This window comes from Medicago sativa, chromosome 1, assembly GCF_051527215.1.
Source record: "Medicago sativa cultivar Bolivia chromosome 1, Bolivia_mono, whole genome shotgun sequence".
NCBI lineage: Eukaryota > Viridiplantae > Streptophyta > Magnoliopsida > Fabales > Fabaceae > Medicago > Medicago sativa.
The window spans coordinates 80,269,417-80,288,794 of NC_140749.1; the positions used below are offsets into that span (position 1 = coordinate 80,269,417).

The window sequence follows — 19,378 nt, forward strand, 5'->3', positions numbered from 1 at the left end:
AGACAGACATTATAATCCCATTCATGTCTAGTGTGATGTAATATTGACTTGATGTTGAGTGTCCATAAATAAAAAAAGCCATTTTTTGGATCTTATCTCAGAACTATAGCATAAAAAGGCAATAATGGAGTGCTAGCTCAATCACAAAGTCTACCAAGTTGCAGTTTAGAAAACTTTGCTGTCACACTTGTAATTAATCTAATGAGACAAGCTATGGCTATGGCTGAAATTTTAATTTTGGGTCCATATTAAATAAAAAAATAAATTGATTTTAGGGCTGCACCTTGCATATTCATTCATTATTTTCAACTGTGCTTGGAATTATGTATCAATTTCAATGAATGTGAATCCCTCAAAGCAAGGGAATTATTAGAATATGTGCTTGAAATTGTATGTCAATTTCAATGGATGTAAATCCCTGAAAGCAAGGGAATTATTAGAATAAAGTCGATACTTTCTACAGTTGCATAGAGTTATTCTAAAAACAAATCAAATTTCAAAGTTGTCTTGTAATGAGACGTTTGCCACCTTGACTACTATATTCTAATGGAAACTTAGGTCCCCTAGCTGCATATATTAATGAAAATTAAGTTGGACTTTTTTTTTTTGTTTAAAAATTAAGGTGAATTTTTTTTTGAACAAGTAAAAATTAAGGTGAATTAATTAGTGCCTTGAGTTTTTCTTAACAATAACATATTGTTTTAGTCTTGTCAAAAAACAAAACATATTGTTTTAGTGTGCCACGAGATTTTGAATTCCATACATTTATCAGTTGTATATTCAAGGAGCTTCAAAATTGAGTTCTATGGGATTAAAATATTAATTTTATGCACTTGAAAGTGTAAAAATGAGAGAGAAAACATGAAATGAAATTTGGAAGAGAGAGATATATGAATTTGCGAGTTAAGCAACTTATGGATGAAATTTTTCAGAGTAAAAGTAATTGAGTTGACACACATGGATCTACTTAAAACTATAAAGTGGGTTCTTAAAACTTTAGGGTCGGAGATGCACTAAGAATTTTAAAACGGGAAAGATGCTCTTTCATGACCAAAACTTTGTGACTATCTCACAATCAAAGTTGCTTAGATTAAAATTGTTCGACTACATCGAACCTAATTTTAACCGAATCAATTTTACAAAATTAAGTCAAACGTTTATTTTAACACATATGAGAACCGTGATTGTAGAAATATTGAGTAGCTTCTCCATTTCAACTTATTTTTAACTCATATTTTTGCAACAGAGGTCCTCAAGGTTGATGGAATAAAAAATTTAAGGATACAAATCTGTTTTGAGGCAAATATGCCCTGACTTCATTTCAAAGATATGTTTGCAAAACTTCAGCTGACTTTTAGTGCATAGACGGCATGCATATTGCAAAACTATGTATCACTCGTCAATGCTTGACCACATAATAAAGGTTGTGAACGAGATGTCTGGAAGTCTAAATTCGGACAAGATCCATCCATCCATCCATCTATCTATATGAAAATAATAATATACTTCTAGGGAGGGGTAGTTTTTTCAAATAAATAATAGAAATGGAGGTGTTTTAAGAACACTGGGGGTGTTAAAAGCTCATGATATATGAACCATTCAATTAAATGGGCGGACACGGGAAATTATATGATATACCCCTTCCTACATTTATACTTTCACTTTCACCTGTACAAGTACAAATAATAAAAAATCTCAATTGTACCCTTTTTATCATTGGATTTCACCCCACAAATTTCATTGCAACACAACCTTCAATTTTGTACATACGCATGTTTTAGCATTACAACACGGGGAAAGAATAATTGCTAACAAAATAAATATCCCCAATCTTTGATTCTTCTTTTTACTACAAAGCTTTCAATTTTTTATTTCAATAAAATTTGTGTTTGGTTTGATCAATTTACTATTATCATGTGCAGACAATACCATTTAATTTAATTTAATTTTATAAAAGAACCAAGGCGTTGTAATTAATGGATTATCAAAGTTGCGAATTTGTACTAACATAGTTACAGGCAGAATCGCGTGTTCAATCAAATCCAGGGTTCGTGAAAGAAAACAATGGCGGCGGCGAATGAATCTGGTAAGCTGGACTGGAGCGGCATACAACAAGAAGAAAGCCGAAGAAGCACCTCCTAGCAAAGAAGAAGTTGACAAGTTTTGTCAGGAAATCGCCAAAAGACGACAGGAACAAAGGAGGAAGATGATGGATTTGATTTCCAAGGAGGTGGAGGAGAAGGAGAGAGAAATAGCTGCTGCTTTACCTCCCCTGACCGATGAAGATTTGGCTACGGTTTATGATCTCATGGGACATGAATCTAAGAACTTGAGTGAAAGACTAGTTAGGCTTATATTAAAGTATGGACCAGGGATACGTGCCACCTCCAAAGAGTCTCCCGCCACCTCCAAAGATGGATGAACGAACTTTGTCAGCTGTTTCCGATTCCATGTCCTTCCTTCAGTTTGTTTTATCATATTTACAGTTTCTAATATATTCTGAAATGATCATTATTTGTCCTTTCTCTGCCTATGTATTTTGATTTTGCTTATTGCATTCCTTTTCTATTTGTATAACTATTTCGTGTTATTCTCAATTTTCAGTTGTTTTTATATTATTGTGTAGTAGTTTCATATGCAAAATGGTTGTTCTAGATGTGTGTCATTCTTTGTTCTAGATGGTTTTATTTGATGTGTGTCATTCTTGTTACAATATTGCAAGACAGAAGACCAATTGGCAGACATCATTACAAAGGCTCTTTCACTAGAGCTTATTGTAGTATTCCTATGGTTATGACAGTTATGGTTTAATTATAGGAATTATGGTAATGGATTGTTACAAATTTATGCCTAGTTTTATTTTGATAAGTCTTGTTGAATTTCTTTTCTATATTCCAACAATAGCAACCTACTGGCGAGGGCATGAAAATATTTAGGAACATACTAATCGGGTAATCTGTGTAAGGGCAGAAACATCTTGGGGAACAACGCTTGGCCAGTATGCATGCCTCTACGTACGAGTCGGATTAGTCGTCCACCTTTGGTGGGTCGGAAACCGGTGCGAAAGCCAAAAAAAAAAAAAACATCTTGTTCAGCAAGCATAATAGTATACGGCGATGACTCATCTCTGTTAGAAAACCTTCATTCCACTTTAACATATGCAAATCAGGTACGAGAAAATCACATTATATATGCACTTAAAATTAAAAATACGAGACTTTAGATTGTTAGGAAGGAAATGCTAAGGAAAAAAGCAAAACATGTACAGTCGTAAACAACCATTTTGCATATGAAACTATTGCAACATAATATAAAAATATAGAAAAATTGAGCATAACGGAAAAGGGTTTTATAAAGAGAAAAGGAACTTGTCAAAAAAAAAAAAAACAAAAAAGAGAGAGAGAAAAGGAATGTAATAAGCAAAATCAAAATACATTTGAGAAGCTAAGTCCAAGGTTTTATGGTCCATTTGAGCTTATTTTGCTCGCTTGGGAGGCAATAACAACTGAGTTATGGGTAGATAAGACACATGTTTCATAAATAAATATAATTTTGCAAAGCATGTTGACACAATTGAGCTAACTTGACGAAGTATCAAAACTAAATGACTACGTTCTTATGAAGCACGAACATTGACAATTGAATCCTGCTCTTTACCCAAACAGTATTGCTCAGTCCCAAAGTAAAAGTCCAAAATGCCCCTACGCAACTTAAATTGCGCCAGTGTATTTTGTACCTATGTTAAGTTACGCTACGTAACTTAACATGCGCTAGTGTATTCTGAACAGAAATACACTAGCACAAGTTAAGTTGCGCTGCGCAACTTAACTTGCGCTAGTGTATTCTGAGCTCATGTTAAGTCACGCTACGTGACTTAACATGCGTTAGTGTATTATGAACAGAAATACACTAGCGCAAGTTAAGTTGCGCTGCGCAAGTTAACTTGCACTAGTGTATTCTGAGCTCATTTTAAGTCACGCTACGTGACTTAACATGCGTTGGTGTATTATGAACTTGACTTAAGTCACGTTGCATGAATTAATTCTAATCTAAATTAACTTCTTAACTTTAATCTAAATTATTTTATTAACATTATTCTGAAATTATTTTGTTTACATTAATCTAAATTATTTTATTAACATTATTCTGAAATTATTTTGTTTACATTAATCTAAATTATTGATTCGATATTATTCTTTAAATAAATACAAATATTAATAAAAGTAAATACAATATTAGAAAATAAAAGAAAATATAAAATAAATGAATAAAATTGATGCATATAACAATATCTTATTTTATTAATAATTCATACATTACAACAATTGTCATACAATAATTTTGAACTTATTCATTAAATTTTTTGAACAAACGTTTCACCATATAGGTAGAAATGGAAACCTAGGTTGTATCTAACATAAATGTGGTAAAAAAAAGTGTGAAAGTGGTAAAAAACGTGTTTCTTTAATGTTGAAAAGCTGACCAAAGTTGGAAAAACGTTTGTTCTTCACCGGCCAACTAGCGTGAGTTAACTTGTGCTAGTGTTAAGTGGAGCGTGACTTAAGTCACGTTCATAATACACTAACGCATGTTAAGTCACGTAGCGTGACTTAACATGAGCTCAGAATACACTAGCGCAAGTTAAATATAATTGTCTAATCAATAAAATTGTCTAATCTCATCTATCCACTCCACAAAATAGATTGCAATAGCCTTCCTTCATTGCTAACATTGGAGCATATGATATGGTTTTGGATATAAATAAACCTTTCCACCTCAATCAAACAGAATGTGCTAGATTCTAACAACAAGACAAATAAAATATGGAATGCCATCTACAAGTTGTATCCATATTTAGTTTGTGTCACTGCCTTTGATTGGATTATCTCCTGTGAAGGGAACTTATACATAAAAAATCTTGCCACTTCCTCTCTTGAGCATGTACCAATACTAACCAAACTATTTGTAAAGGATTTTTACTTCATTGTCATGTATCCAACATTTTGTCAAAAAATATGATGTATCTTACGAATATTAAATAGTTAGCAAGTAGACTTGACACCTTTTGACTCATCGTAATTTTCCACAAACTAAACAAAACAAAAAGTATATATATATATATATATATATATATATATATATATATATATATATAATTGGCTTTTTTTTCCGCACAATCCCCCCAAACCACCTTAACTTTAATCATAATTACTTTTAAATTCACACATGTAATTGTTGTGATTGTTTACCGTGTAAAACAATTAACACTCACCCGAGATGATCTATATTATTTTTGGTAGAAAAGAAGCGCAATAAATTGAATTAATGTAATCTAACAAAATTGAATTTACATTAATATCAACATAGCCATTTAATTTCAGTTGCCCTTGGCATTATGAGAACAAGAGTCTCCATTTGTTTCTTCAACATACTCTATATCTTCATTGTACCCATTGATCAAAAAATCAGAACAATTCTTCTTGATACCATGATCGTATGGGTTTCTGAAGCTTCCATCTGGACCTTTAAGGTAGCTATACCGCTCATGATTTATCATTTCGTTTGTTGTAAGATTGCTTGATATATTACTAGCCTGCATAACTGTTAAATCCAACGCAGGCCAGAAGAGGAATAAATCAGCAATTAGAAAGAATATTGAACCAACAAATTTAATCCATGACCCAAATGAAGAAGGACGGCGAGAATGAGCTAGTCTCCTGAGACAAACTACACCAGTAACCAACATTGCTGAAGTTTCTAAAACAAGAAAAGCAAAGAAATCTCGTTTGTTTTTCTTGCCAATGCAACTAGACAACCAAGGACAATGATGGTCAAATTGTTCCACACATTGATCACATATAACACAATGTTTCGTACGAAGAGGCCTGATAATCTTGCATGTTGCACAAATTTGGGACCAATTTCCAGCTAGCAAAGCAGGATTATTTATCTTATACTGCAAAAAAGGCTCGTTATCTTTAATATTCTGACTCTGAGTGTCATGCCCATTCATTCCAATATAACCTGGATCCTTGGTGCTACACCTACAAGACATCACCAACCCAACAGTAGCTAGTAACACTCCAAACCATGCAAAAAGGCAAGCTGCAGATGTCAACTTTGGTATATTTTTTGCAAGGATGACGCAATGAGTATAGGTGACCAATAACACAAAAGTTAGGCTCCAAAGTCCTAATAATTTAGGAAAATATTCGTTGTACATCCAAATGATATTTGACACCTTGAGAGAGGTAGAGATAAAGAAAGTGATGTGATAGATGTAATAAGTTAGTGATCTGATTGAAAAAGAGATATCGAGAGAAAATGAAGTGTTGAATCGGTGTTTCGAAATGGAAATGATGGGTGTACTAATAACATTGATGAATAACTTATATATCTTTCCAAGCGGGCTGTTAGAGTCTAAGCGTTTTTCAAGACGTCTCCGGTAATTTTCAAGGAAAAAAACAATTTCTCTATGATTCTTATAAGAAGCAAGCTGCACCGGTGTAAGGCCAGTATTGTCGGTCACCATTAGGTCTTTATTTTTTCCAGCATGTACTAATAGAATACATGCCTGCAAGTTACCTTTAATAGCAGCCCAATGGAGAGGAGTGCAACCTTCTTTATCAATACGCCCCCGATTTGCATCAAGAAATAACAAAAGACGAATTAAATCAGAAAAACCTTTGTAAGCAGCCCAATGCAAGGGGGTTCTTCCTTCATTATCAGGAACGTCAGGTTCAACATTCCATTTTGAAACAAGGTTGTAAAGGAAAGATGTGTGACCATATTGAGCTGCAACATGTGTTGTCTGATACCCATACTTGTCAGCAGAATTCAATTGAGCACCCTTTTTGAGTAAAAGCTCTGCGACCTCAACAGAACCCCGAACGGCACTCCAATGCAATGCCGTCTGGCCACTACGATCTGTTGCATTTATATCTCCACCATGATCAATGATGTACTGAGCAACAGCAGTATGGTTGTTGAGTGCAGCCCACTGAAGCGGGTAATAACCCGTAGCATCAGGCTCGGTAACGAGGCAACCCTCTTGCTCCACCAATCTACGTAGCTTCTCTAAATCCCCATAAGCAGTCGCAATGTACACATCCTTCTGGAGTCTGTCTTCAGCGACTCCACCGGCGAAAGATGATGGTATTGATTGTTGATCTCCATATTGAACCTCCTCTACAACCTCGATTTCGGATGTCATAGCTTAGCCATTAAGTAAGAATATCGGTAAATCAAATAAATGTCATATCAATTAAAATGTTTGACTTTAATCATAATTACTTGTAAATTCACATATAAAATTGTTGATGGCGTAAAACTATTAACATTGATAGTGGAAAAGAAAAAGAAAAAAACTCTTTGAACATTAAAGATTGAAATTGCAGAGTGACTTGATTGGCCTTTTTGATAAAACAAAACTGTAGATTTGACGTAATGGTTAATACCAAAAAAATTAAAAGACTTGAATTGATGGTTAACATCAAATTTTAACTACATTAACAATGTATTCTTCATTTTGTGGAAGAAAAAAGAAAACAGTATATCTTACATATATTTAATGTATTCATCCATAACAATCTCTGTGTCTTTACTAGAGGATCATTTCACCAAAAAGGAAAATTATTGTTGCCAAAGTAAAGATTTAGAGTGAAGATTATTTATCCACAAAATCACAATCTTAATATTAAACCTTCATTCTTCTTTTACAAAGCGAATATTCAAATTCTTCTTTTAAGATTTATCTTTTGTAAAAGATGTATAATTTGTCTTACTATAAAAGTATTTTTTGGTAGCTGTAAAAATAGTATATTAGCTTAAGATATTTAATAAATGCAGTTAAAAACTAAAAAAATATCATATAAAAAGGGACGAAATTATCATGACATGTTTAAGGATGAAGATAATATAATTAAGGTGCTACTTCATTGAATTTGGTCTGGTGGTAAAAGAAATGACGGAGTTATTGTTATATGCTTACCATCATCCTCCACGGGCTTGACATATTCATCTTTGATTTGGTCGTTCATCCGTGGCTCGTCTGTGTCATGATCCTCATTCTTGGGCTTTGGTTGAAACTGAAATGAAAAAGAAAACCCAAAAAAAACATCGTCAACCAACACAACCATACAGAGCTAAGCTACCAAACACAGAACGTGAAGGATAATGCTCAAGCTTACTAAAGACACAAACACAAAATGCACGACATGATATGTACCATTGATTCACACGACCATGATTTGTGTACACTACATGAATAAAAACAAGATTGTCACGATATCAAAATCACAATGAAACACATTCCCAATAGCAAAGACAACAATTTCGATAGTGTTGAAAAGCGATTGTTCCTAACGCAAGATTCATGCATTGGTTTCTTATTTCATAATTAAGCCCGAGTTACAACTACTATAGAAGTTTGTAAAATTACCTGAACGGGTGCAACATAACACCTCACGCTATTTAAAACAATTGGAGAAACATTTATGGGTCTAGTATTGTGGAAAAGCGAATGCGAATATGGCATTACCGTGGGGAGAGTTTTAGGTTTGGGAATAGAATTTGAGAAAGAAGCATGAAGCAGGTGAGTATAACATCTTCGAAATTGTAATGACGCGGTTTTCAGCCCGATTCGGTGCAGAAACGCCATAACCTCAACGGTTGAATTAACCGTAACTGAGCGGTTGGTGTTTGTTTATTAGTTAGTTGTGCAACTTCTAAAAATACACATTAGTGAGTGTGAATGTTTCCACTTTCCAGCCTTCTTTTTTGGCTTGCGTCTGTGACTGTGTCCAACCTTCTTTTTCTCTTGTCAATATTTGGCATGTCATCAATATTGAAATTAGAATTGCTTTCTTTTCTTTGGTTACCAGCAAAATAATTCTTTACAACACCTATACTGTTTTTATTTAGGCTTAAATGTGTGTTTGATCCCTGCACTTTTACCCAATTTTGGCTTTGGACCCTGCACTTTTTTTTGTTTGGCATTGGTCCCTGCACTTTATAAAACTTTTGGCTTTAGTCCTTCTGTCAAGTATATGTTAAAAAAAAAAAAAACCAAAACTAACGGTGGACTAATCATGGCACGCCACGTGGCACACTAAAAGACAAAAAAAAATCAACTTTTTACTTTCAGCATTTTTTGATATTAGTCCTTGCACTTTGGTATTGGTCCAAGAATTTTTTATTTTTTATTTTAAAAACATTCAATGAAATTATTATGTTTTATTATTGTTTTGTTCATTATTTTTATTGAGAATAATCATAAAAAAATAAAATCAAAAAAATCTTTTTGAAAAAAATTAAGCTTTAATTGTATCACATTCATTTTTTTTTTTATGATTATCTATACTATATACAAAGAAAACACCCTCTTTCAGCTTTTTTGGCTGGGTTTTCTCTTTTCAAAAATGCCCTCAATTTTGAATACAAATTACACATATAAGATATAACAAATAGATAAATTTAAATTTTAAATATTAAAAAAATATAACAAACACGATATGAATATATATATATATATATATATATATATATATATATATATATGTCTGAGTTTTTTCATTTATAATTTAAAAAGTGTAACAAACTATGAGCATATTTATACTTACTTTTTCATTATCTAAATTATACCCTTAAACAACTTTTTCTATAATAAAGATCGTTGTTGGTGTCATTAAAAAAAAATTAGATTATATTTTTTTTGTTATATCGTTGGTATCGTTGAAATAAATAATCATGATTAGTTTATTATAACTTGAAAGCAACAAACATTTATATTTTTAGTTTTAATCCAAGTCAAAATTTCATTAAAAAAACACGGTTAATAATTTTCTAACGTTAGCGCATAAAAAATAATGAAACATAATAATTTCATTAAATGTTTTTTTAATTTTTTTTTTTATAAATTTAGGGACCAATGCCAAAGTGCAGGGACTAATATAAAAAAATGCTGAAAGTGCAAGGACCAATACCAAAGTGCAAGGAATAAAATAATAATTAAAAAGTTGATTTTTTTTGTCTTTTAGTGTGCCACGTGGCGTGCTATGATTGGTCCACCGTTAGTTTTGGTTTTTTTTTAACAGATACTTGACAGAGGGACTAAAGCCAAAAGTTTTATAAAGTGCAGGGACAAATGCCAAAAAAAAAGTGCAAGGACCAAAGCCAAAATTGAGTGAAAGTGCAGGGACTAAACACACATTTAAGTCTTTTATTTATTTATTATTTTCTTCAAGATGCTGATTTTTTGGAAGTTTCTTTTCTTCAATATTCTTTTTTTTTTTATATAAAAAAACTATTATAGAGAAGAATTTTTGTGACACAAAAATTGAGTTGTGCCTTTAACCAATTTCATGACTTCATTAACCACAAAAATTTATGATATTAATCTTTTTTTTTAACATACATCTCATTAATCAATTTGATTACTTCATTAGAAGTACCAAGATTTAAGTAAAGTAAGTGCTTGATGTCCTGTATTTTTGTGATTCATGAAATAGTCAAAGTGGTTAATGAGATATTAATGTTAAACAATTGATTAACACCGCATACTTTGTCGTAGTGAAATTGATTAACGACACAACTCAATTTTGTGCTACAAAAATTCTCTTCTATAATATTTTTTAAAAAATGACAAAAATAAGTACTTTTCATCATATAAATACCCAAATATCATATTGTTGTCAATTTTTTGTGTTCAAATAGCATTAAAACCATAGAGTGTTGGATCGAACATAAAACCAAACCAACCTGTTAAAACTCAATCTAGTTCAGTTCAGACATTGAATTCTAAGATTTCTACATATACGCTCCTTTGACCAATCCGGTCTTCATAATTCATATATTATGTTACGGATAAAAAACTTCTGAGTGATGTTTTAGTTGTTTAGGATTCTATCATATGTTGAAGTGCAACATTTTTGTTTGTTCCTCTCTCAATCCGAGTTTTCAAATTTTTGTTTCCACTTCAACTTTTGAGCTTCATAGTTGGTAAGATTTCAAATTTTATATCAAATGTTTTTGGATTGATGAGAAAACTGCTTCAAATTAAGGTTGAGAGTCTACATTTGATATTTGCTACTCCAGTCATTTGCCCAACTCATCTTATCTTAAAGCATTCAATTCTGTTTTTTGCTGTTATTTTGGTAAATGCTATTGTATACCATTTCTTATAATAAGTGACAATGTTTGGAGTGTTCTTATTAAGTGTTGAATAATGTTTGAAATTTTGTATTTTCTATCATGGATACCATGCAACTGCAAATTTTGTATTTTCTTATTAATTTCACACTTCAAACCCACTTGGGTAGATAACTCGTTTCCTTGATTTTTTTTTGACCAAAACAAAGTTAACTATTATCATTAATCAACTAATGTTCAATACAAGAAGGATAAGAATTTAAAATACGGTGACTAGCCCAAGAACAAGCCGCCCTAGCTAAAGTATGAGCAACCATGTTCGCTTGTCTCCTAACAAACTTCACCTTGAAGTTGGAATGTAAAGATAACTGATAAATAATATTAGAAACAATCGCAAAGAATTCTGAATCACCATGTCCTGGAGATAACAGATCTTGCACTAGAGTAGCAGAGTCAGACTCGAAGACAACTCGGTCCCATCTGTTCACATCAGCAAAGTGAATAGCGGCGAGTAAGGCTACTGCCTCCCCCTCCAAAACAGTCATATTTGCCCGTTGCCATTTCGTTTGAGCCCGAATAAATTGCCCCCGGGAGTCTCTAACACAACATGCAAAAGATGTAAGATGGTTACGGTCATGGAACACGGCATCCACATTGCACTTCAACCAGGTCTCGCTCGGTTTCTCCCAAACTGAGTTGTTACCTTGCACTCTATTCTGGTTATGTTGCACAACCGATAGTGATGGATGTTTATGAACCTCTTGCCATTGCTGCCATGCATCTAATGCTGTCCTCCCAATGCTTGTTGAAGTATGATGAGCGTCATTCCAAATGACATCATTACGTGCAGCCCAAATTTGCCAAAGAAGTAAAGCCACCCGACCAGCAATGTCTCGGCTTTCTGAACAACATATGTCAAAAACAAAATCTGCCAAGCTGCTATGAGTTCCAACTCGCGTTTGCAGCACAGTCGAAAGTCCTTCCCAATACCAACTTTCACGTGCAACCATACAGCCCACAAAAGCATGCCAATCATCCTCAACAGCTGTATCACACCAGGGGCAGATCACCTCACATTGTACATGTCGTGATCGAAGTCGGAGACGAGTAGGAACACACCCCCCGCAAATCCTCCATAACAAATTTCGTGCTTTATGGGGGGAATTCACCTTCCAGATTCTATGCCACTCTCTCTCAACATGAAACCGATCAGTGTGTAACAACTCCATCATAGCTAGTTTATAACCAGTCTTAACAGTATACCTCCCGTTACGTTCCATCATCCAAGTTATTCTAACATTCTGAACTTCCGCAAACAGTGGTGTGTCGAGAATAGCTTGCACCATATCATCTGAAAACAAAGATTCAATCTTATCAATGTCCCAAACTCGTTCCTCGTCAGCTATCAAATCAGACACACATAAACTATGCACATCTTGGCTTTGTGGGGATTGGATCCAGCTACCGTGAACACCTCGAACCCACGGATCATTTATCAGACTGACTTGATGCCCATGTCCAATTGTCCATCTACAACCATATAAAAATAACTCGTCTCTTTGATAACTATCTTCGATGTTCAATTCATATCATTATATGATTTTCCAAGAATTGTGTCAAAAAAGAAATTAAGGATTATTTAGTAAACGTATATTATATTAAGAATAATTAATGGGATATATATGTTTTTGGTCTTTATAAATATATCAACTTTTTTCTTTCAAAAAAAATAAATAAATATATCAACTTTTTGTTTAGTATCTCTAAAAAATTTCTTCAACTTTTAGTCCTTAAAATTTTCAATCACTACTTTTGGTCACTATTTTAATTCAAGTTTTGTTAAAAAATTCTATTTTTTTGGGAGAGATTCTTATAATATTTTATACAATTTTTTTTTTTTATATAAAATTTAATTTTTTTTCCAGAAAAGGAGTGTTAACTTAACACACACACAAACAAAACTATAAAAAAAAAAACTACAGAAAAAATATCCGTCGTATTCGGCAGTGATAAGGATACAATGACACTTTCAATGTAAAAAACATAATCGACAATACATATTTATTTCTTATGATTATTATTATTAAAATAAAATATCTTTTTTTTTGTTGAAAGGATGGTTAAATAAAATATCTAAATTGAGAAAAAATGTATATTTGTGTATCAAATTTGAGTATTTTGTTTCATCAAGAACTCCAAAATAACTATGCTAAAGTCTTTCACCTTCATTTCATCATTGTTTCGACACATGTGTGTCAAACTCGTTTTTTTTTTTTTTTTTGAATGGCATGTGTGTCAAACACGAGTTTGACATGAAGAGACACCTAATTCATAGGTTTGTAAGCTTTTCCACAATCACATTCTACATTAGGAGTTGAGTTCGTAAAATCCTTGCGGGCATTTTGCATCAAGAAATAGTTATTCAAAGATAGAAGAATGTATAAGCAAAATCTAAATGCATAAACATAGAAAGGACGATAAAATTCATAATAAATGTCTCAACCACAAATCCGATATATCTCCTTTAATATAAGAAAAAACTATGTTGTGGAAAATCTATTTATGCCCTTATCCTTTTTAATGTAAATCTCCCATATTGAGGGGTAAATCTGGTCTATTATCCTACATTGAACAATTAGAACGTGGAAAATATATTTATGCCCTTATCCTTTTTGATGTAAATCTCCCATATTTAGGGGTAAATCTGGTCTGTTCTCCTACATTGAAAAATTGGATGACATCACTTAAAGATAACTAATGTCATGTACTAACTTGCCCCATACCACTTTTTGTACTCTTCTATTTTATTCAATATATGTCAAAAATATCACACTTCTCAACACCATTAAAACATTTTCAATTTCAATCCTTCTGCAAAATTTTGGCTCTCAAATTTGAAATTCAAATTTGAAATTCAATCCTTCATTCTTTCTTCACACTATTTATCCCTTTTTCAGTTTCTTTTTCTGTCTACATCTCTTCTATTTCTATCATTTTGCTCTTCATTTTCCTCCTCCCTTTGTAATCTTAAACTTTGATATCTCTAACTGATGATTGTTTTTTTATGCAGAAAACTTGAAAGATTTTCAACTCTGCAAAACCAAGAAGGAAATGGGTAAGTAAATGACAATAACACCATTTTTTTAGAAACACATGCATTCTTCATTATTCTCTTATTTTGTTCATATCTTCTTTAACATACTACCATGTTTTTCTTTCTTAGGTTCTTCAACTATATCATTATGAAAATTATACAAAACAATTTGAACAGAATCTAGAAGCAAAAAAGATGCAAGTAAACACTCCAACAACTGAATATAACATCTATAATTTCTTCTGTAAAATATATTATAATTTCTTTTGTAAGAAAGAAAATCCAGATCAAGAAGAAATAACCATTCTTTTATTGCTTTAGATCTAATCTTTTTTTTTTTTTTACAGAACTCTAAATCTAATATTATTTATTGTTATTGTTACAAAATCCAAAGTGATAACATATTTATTTTTTTGTGAGGGAAGAGTGAGAGCATATTTTTTTTTCATGTCAAATTGATCAAAAAATACAACATGTTCATTTTCATATTTGAACAGGACAAAGGTTGGGATTTGAAATAAAAATCAAATCTTAATGATTTGGGTAAACAAACAAAGATAAATCATATAGTTAAACAAAATCACATAACCATGTATAAGATGGATTTACAAAGAAGAGAGGTGGACGATTTACCAAGAAAATTAAATACACTACTCCGATGCGGTGGTTGGCCGGAAATTGTCAATGGTCCAGGCGGTCTGAAAAATCACTATGACAAATTGGAGAAATAAAAAAGCATGTTTTATATAGAATGGATAGATTAGTTTAGTGGTGGTGGTGGTGCATCCAAACGGTGGCCGGAAATCTCATTTTTAAAAATGAGAAATTCTCAAGATGTTTCCTTTTGAAAATCTAATTGGATAGAAAGATAGAGGAGAATGAGGTGATTAATAATATGTATTTTTTTTTTGGTAAAGGTCGCCGGAAAGATGTAGATCTGGTCGGAAATTGGCGATGACGGTGGTTCATGGTAGAGAGGAATAAGATGTGAATGGAAATGGATGGGTTTCAGGCGAGAGAGGGTGAGAGAAAGGGAAAATACGTGACTTTGCTGAAACTGATAGGTTTTTGTTAAAAATAAACAAATTATTAAATAATATTAAATAAAAAATTAATTAAATGGATCAAAATTTTAAGCTTAAAAATTCTTATGTAAATGGATCAAAAGGACAAAAATGAAATGAAAAAAAGATAAAAGACTAAACTGTTACCTAAAATAAAGTTAAGGGACTAAAAGTGTAATTTTACCAAACAAATTTACAATTAATTAATATTTTTTAATGGGATAGTTAATTAATGAGTAAATTACCAATTTGTTCCATGTCCTTTGAAGTAATTTTAAATTACTCAACTCACTCTATTAATAATTTTAAAAATAGTTTTTGTCAAAAAAAAAATCAATTAAATCTTTATATCTTTGTTTATGCCACACAACGAATTATTTAATTGAGCAACTTTTGACAAAAGTATAAGCAAAGTTCAATTAAATCTCTATTTTTATGTTATTCTCACAAGACGAAGGACTTAATTAAGAAACTTTTGAAAAAAAACAAATATTATTTTGAAATATAAATAGAATGATTGACTAATTTGAGAGTGTCTTGAAAAGAAAATGACCAATTTGATGGTTTATTCATTAAAACTCAATAGTCGTTTAAAGTGTGATTTATTCTAAAATATTAATTATTCAATAAATCTAAAATATGATTTATTCTTATAATATTGATCGAAAGAAATAAACTACTAAACACATATTCAATGCATCAGATTGATTCATTAATTGAAATTAATTACCTAACACATAAAGATATATGACAGATAAAATAAAAAATTATTACATAGAAGACAAGTTGTTCTTGATAAAGATTTAAAAAGAAAAATAAAAAATAAACGTTGAAAAGTTATTGTTGATACAAATTTTAATATAATTATTAAATTTTAATAAATATCAAAGATATTCATAGTTGATACGATATTTATGAAAAAATTGTTCATACTAAGACATTCATGCTATTTAAAATGCCACCTCACTTCAATTGTATAACGATATTGAACACTCATTAACTAAAATTCACGGGATAAGTGAGCATTGACTAAAATCTCATAAATAAATCAAATACACGAGATAAATTCTCTTTGACTAAACTAACCTTGATTTACATGAGAAGTTGTCATTTATAAAAAAAATTGATTCAGCTAAAACGTTTAAACTATTTATAATATCATCCCCTCAATTCAATTGTACAATGATATTAAATAGGAATCAAATAAAATGAACGGGATAAGTGGACATTGACTAAAATTTCGTAGATAACTAAAATGCATTGCAGAAGTGGGCATTGACTAAAATTTTAGAAGAAACGTAAATGTCCGTGATAAGTTGTCGTTGGCTAAACTAACTATGATATACGGAACCATATGTTATTTATAAAAAATTATTCTTGCTAAACTGTTCATGTTATTTATAATATCACCTCACTTCAATTCTATAATGATATTGAACCCTCATGAACTAAAATGCACGAGATATACTGCATTGACTAAAATTTCCAAAATAAATCAAATGCACATGATAATTTGTCGTTGACTAAACTAACCTTGATTTACAAGACAAGTTGTCATTTGTAAATACCGTTCCTGTTAAAACATTTAAACTATTGACAATATCATCACCTCAATTCAATTCTACAATGATATTGAACACTTATCAACAAAAATGTACGGGATAAGTGGACATTCAATAAAATTTTGTTGATAACTAAAATGCATAAGAAAAGTGAGCATTGACTAAAATTTCAAAAGTCATGTAAATGAACGGGATAAGTTTGTCGCTAACTAAACTAAATTTGATACATGCAATTAACAAAAAAATGTTCCTACTAAAAATATAAAAATTGCTCTAATACATGGGTGAAGTCATTACTGATACACATTTTAAAATAATTGATATAGACGAGACAAGTTGTCATTGCTCAATATTTAAAAATATTACTCTAATGCATGGGCGAAGTCGTCACTGATACACATTTTAAAATATCTGATATAAACGAGACAAGTTGTCATTGCTCAAAAATGCACTTGACAATTTTTAGCTAATAAATTTACAGAATTGATTAAGCTAACTTTGATACACAGGACATGTTGATTAAACTAACTTTGATACACAGGACATGTTGTCATTTATCAAAATTGTTCATGATAAACTGTTCATACTATTTAGAATATCACCTCATTTAAATTTTATGTCGACATTGAATCCTCATCAAATCATAATTGTTCATGATAAAGCGTTCATACTATTTAGAATATCACCTCATTTAAATTTTACAATGACATTGAATTCTCATCAACTAAAATGCAGGGGATAAGTGAGCATTGTCTAAAATTTTCTAAATAACGTAAATACATGAGAGAAATGGGCAAATTACAAAAGTAACTCAAATACACGGGATAAGTTATCACTAACTAAATTAACTCAAAAGTAGCATAAATAATTAATGTCATATTGGTAATTAAAATATGCATTAAATTTTAATTCTCAAATTATAACTGTACCCGTGCGTTAGCACGGGTTTTTTTACTAGTTATAAACAGGAAATGAGAAAGCATGTGAAAACATGAGACTCTTGAGGGAAGATAAAATTAAAAAGGGTTTAATATGTGATTCGTCCCTGCAAATAGGGCTCGCTTAAAATTTTGTCCTTGCAATCGTTAATCCTTTTTTTTGCCCCTGCAAAGTTTAATCAGTTAAAAATTCATCCCTTGACCCAGTTAATGACTGCCACGTCATCAAAATTACCATAATGGCATGGGAATTGACAAAAATACCCCTGGACTAATTTTTTTTCCTTCAAATTTTTTTTTTCAAAATTTTGAAAATTCTTTTTTAAATTAAAAAAATCTGAAAAAATAATTAAAAGTAAAAAAAAAATCGGAAAAAACTGTGAAAATTAAAACTGAAAAATTTTCGGGAAAAAATCGTAAAAAAAATTCGGGAAATTCGGGAAAAAACTGAATTTTTTTTTGAAGGAAAAAAAAAAATATGATACGAAACTTGCTATCCCTCTTTTAATTGCGTGAGTATCACGGCAATCTGTTTAGAGTCAATATCCGTATTCATTTTTTTTACTCAAACAAATTCAACACATTTCGTTCATGATAATATTCCAAACACAACTATGCGTGAACTTAGCTCAGTTGGTAAGAACAATGCATAATATATGCAAGATCTGGGTTCGGACACTACCAAAAAAAATATTCCAAATACAATTCATTGTTTAATTAATTAATATAATTGATAAATAATATTTTCATAGAAAATAACTTGTTTGAGTAAAAAAAAAGTTTGTATCTCCGGATGATAACTCAGCTGGTTAAGCACAATTCAAAACTAAGATTCAAACCTTATTATAACCAATAATAGGTTATTTAACCAAGAAAAAATGTTGCAAAATAATAACCAAACAACCATTTTAGTCTCTGAATTGTTGGTGAAGATGATGGCGGCTTTTGAATCAAGCTAGATCTACGTTTTTTTTTTTTTTGAAAGGTGGCTAGATCTATGTTTGTGAAGTTGTGATCCTAACTTCAAATAATTTTTAGAAAAATAAAGAGAGAACGGTTTTTTAGAGATTATGAGTTTGAGAGGGATAAATTTTATTTTGTAAAAAACATGGGAGATTTTTTCTAGTTTTGATCTTGTGGCGTGTAGTGTTGAAAATCAGGGTAAGAGAACACAAATCGACATGCGAAGCTGTTACAATTTTGAGCTTGAATAACTGTGATCAGCGTGTAGGGTTTACGTAAGTTTTCGTTTCTAAGATTTGAGAAAATTTGCAAGACATAAAACTTATGGAGTAGTATTTCTTTTTCATTTATGAAATTTGAAAAAAAAGTTTGAGGGACAAGATTGTCAAAATTGAGATTTGCTTCAAATCGTAAGGAGATAGTAAAATAAAAAATTGTAAAATCACAATCGAAATCGAAGATTTTACTCAACTATTTTATAGGATTGATATGAGATAACAAAAATGAAAATTGTAAAATCGCAATTGAAATCGAAGGATTCTCCCAAAATGACATAAAGCTTAGATTGGCAAGGATTCTCCCATTCTTCGATGTATAAACATTTTTATT

At 31.3% G+C, this 19,378-nt stretch overlaps 2 protein-coding genes and 1 long non-coding RNA gene across 3 annotated transcripts; all 3 read right to left on the minus strand.

The window, feature by feature from the left end:
• Window positions 1-5,253: 5,253 nt before the first annotated feature.
• On the minus strand, window positions 5,254-8,696 carry LOC146957957 (protein S-acyltransferase 24-like). The gene is made up of 3 exons (XM_085739622.1): window positions 8,441-8,696; window positions 7,991-8,087; window positions 5,254-7,215 (listed from the first exon to the last, which is right to left on the minus strand). Exons 1-3 carry the CDS (start codon window positions 8,657-8,659, stop codon window positions 5,378-5,380), a joined length of 2,154 nt encoding a protein of 717 aa, XP_085595748.1. The 5' UTR covers window positions 8,660-8,696; the 3' UTR covers window positions 5,254-5,377.
• A 2,649-nt stretch (window positions 8,697-11,345) lies between these two features.
• Window positions 11,346-12,604, minus strand: LOC146957958 (uncharacterized). Its single transcript, XM_085729005.1, has one exon. It carries the CDS (start codon window positions 12,492-12,494, stop codon window positions 11,379-11,381), a length of 1,116 nt encoding a protein of 371 aa, XP_085585131.1. The 5' UTR covers window positions 12,495-12,604; the 3' UTR covers window positions 11,346-11,378.
• A 1,187-nt stretch (window positions 12,605-13,791) lies between these two features.
• LOC146957959 (uncharacterized) lies at window positions 13,792-15,364 on the minus strand. The gene is made up of 2 exons (XR_015024495.1): window positions 14,876-15,364; window positions 13,792-14,240 (listed from the first exon to the last, which is right to left on the minus strand). It is a non-coding gene; the product is annotated as an uncharacterized LOC146957959 (long non-coding RNA).
• Window positions 15,365-19,378: the final 4,014 nt, after the last annotated feature.

Coding starts and splice junctions, on each gene's coding strand:
- LOC146957957 (XM_085739622.1), bottom strand. CDS start 8,659: ATGGCGTTTCTGCACCGAATCGGGCTGAAAACCGCGTCATTACAATTT. Junction 8,088..8,440: donor GTTATGTTGCACCCGTTCAG/GTAATTTTACAA, acceptor TTTTCATTTCAG/TTTCAACCAAAGCCCAAGAA. Junction 7,216..7,990: donor CAAGCCCGTGGAGGATGATG/GTAAGCATATAA, acceptor TTAATGGCTAAG/CTATGACATCCGAAATCGAG.
- LOC146957958 (XM_085729005.1), bottom strand. CDS start 12,494: ATGGTGCAAGCTATTCTCGACACACCACTGTTTGCGGAAGTTCAGAAT.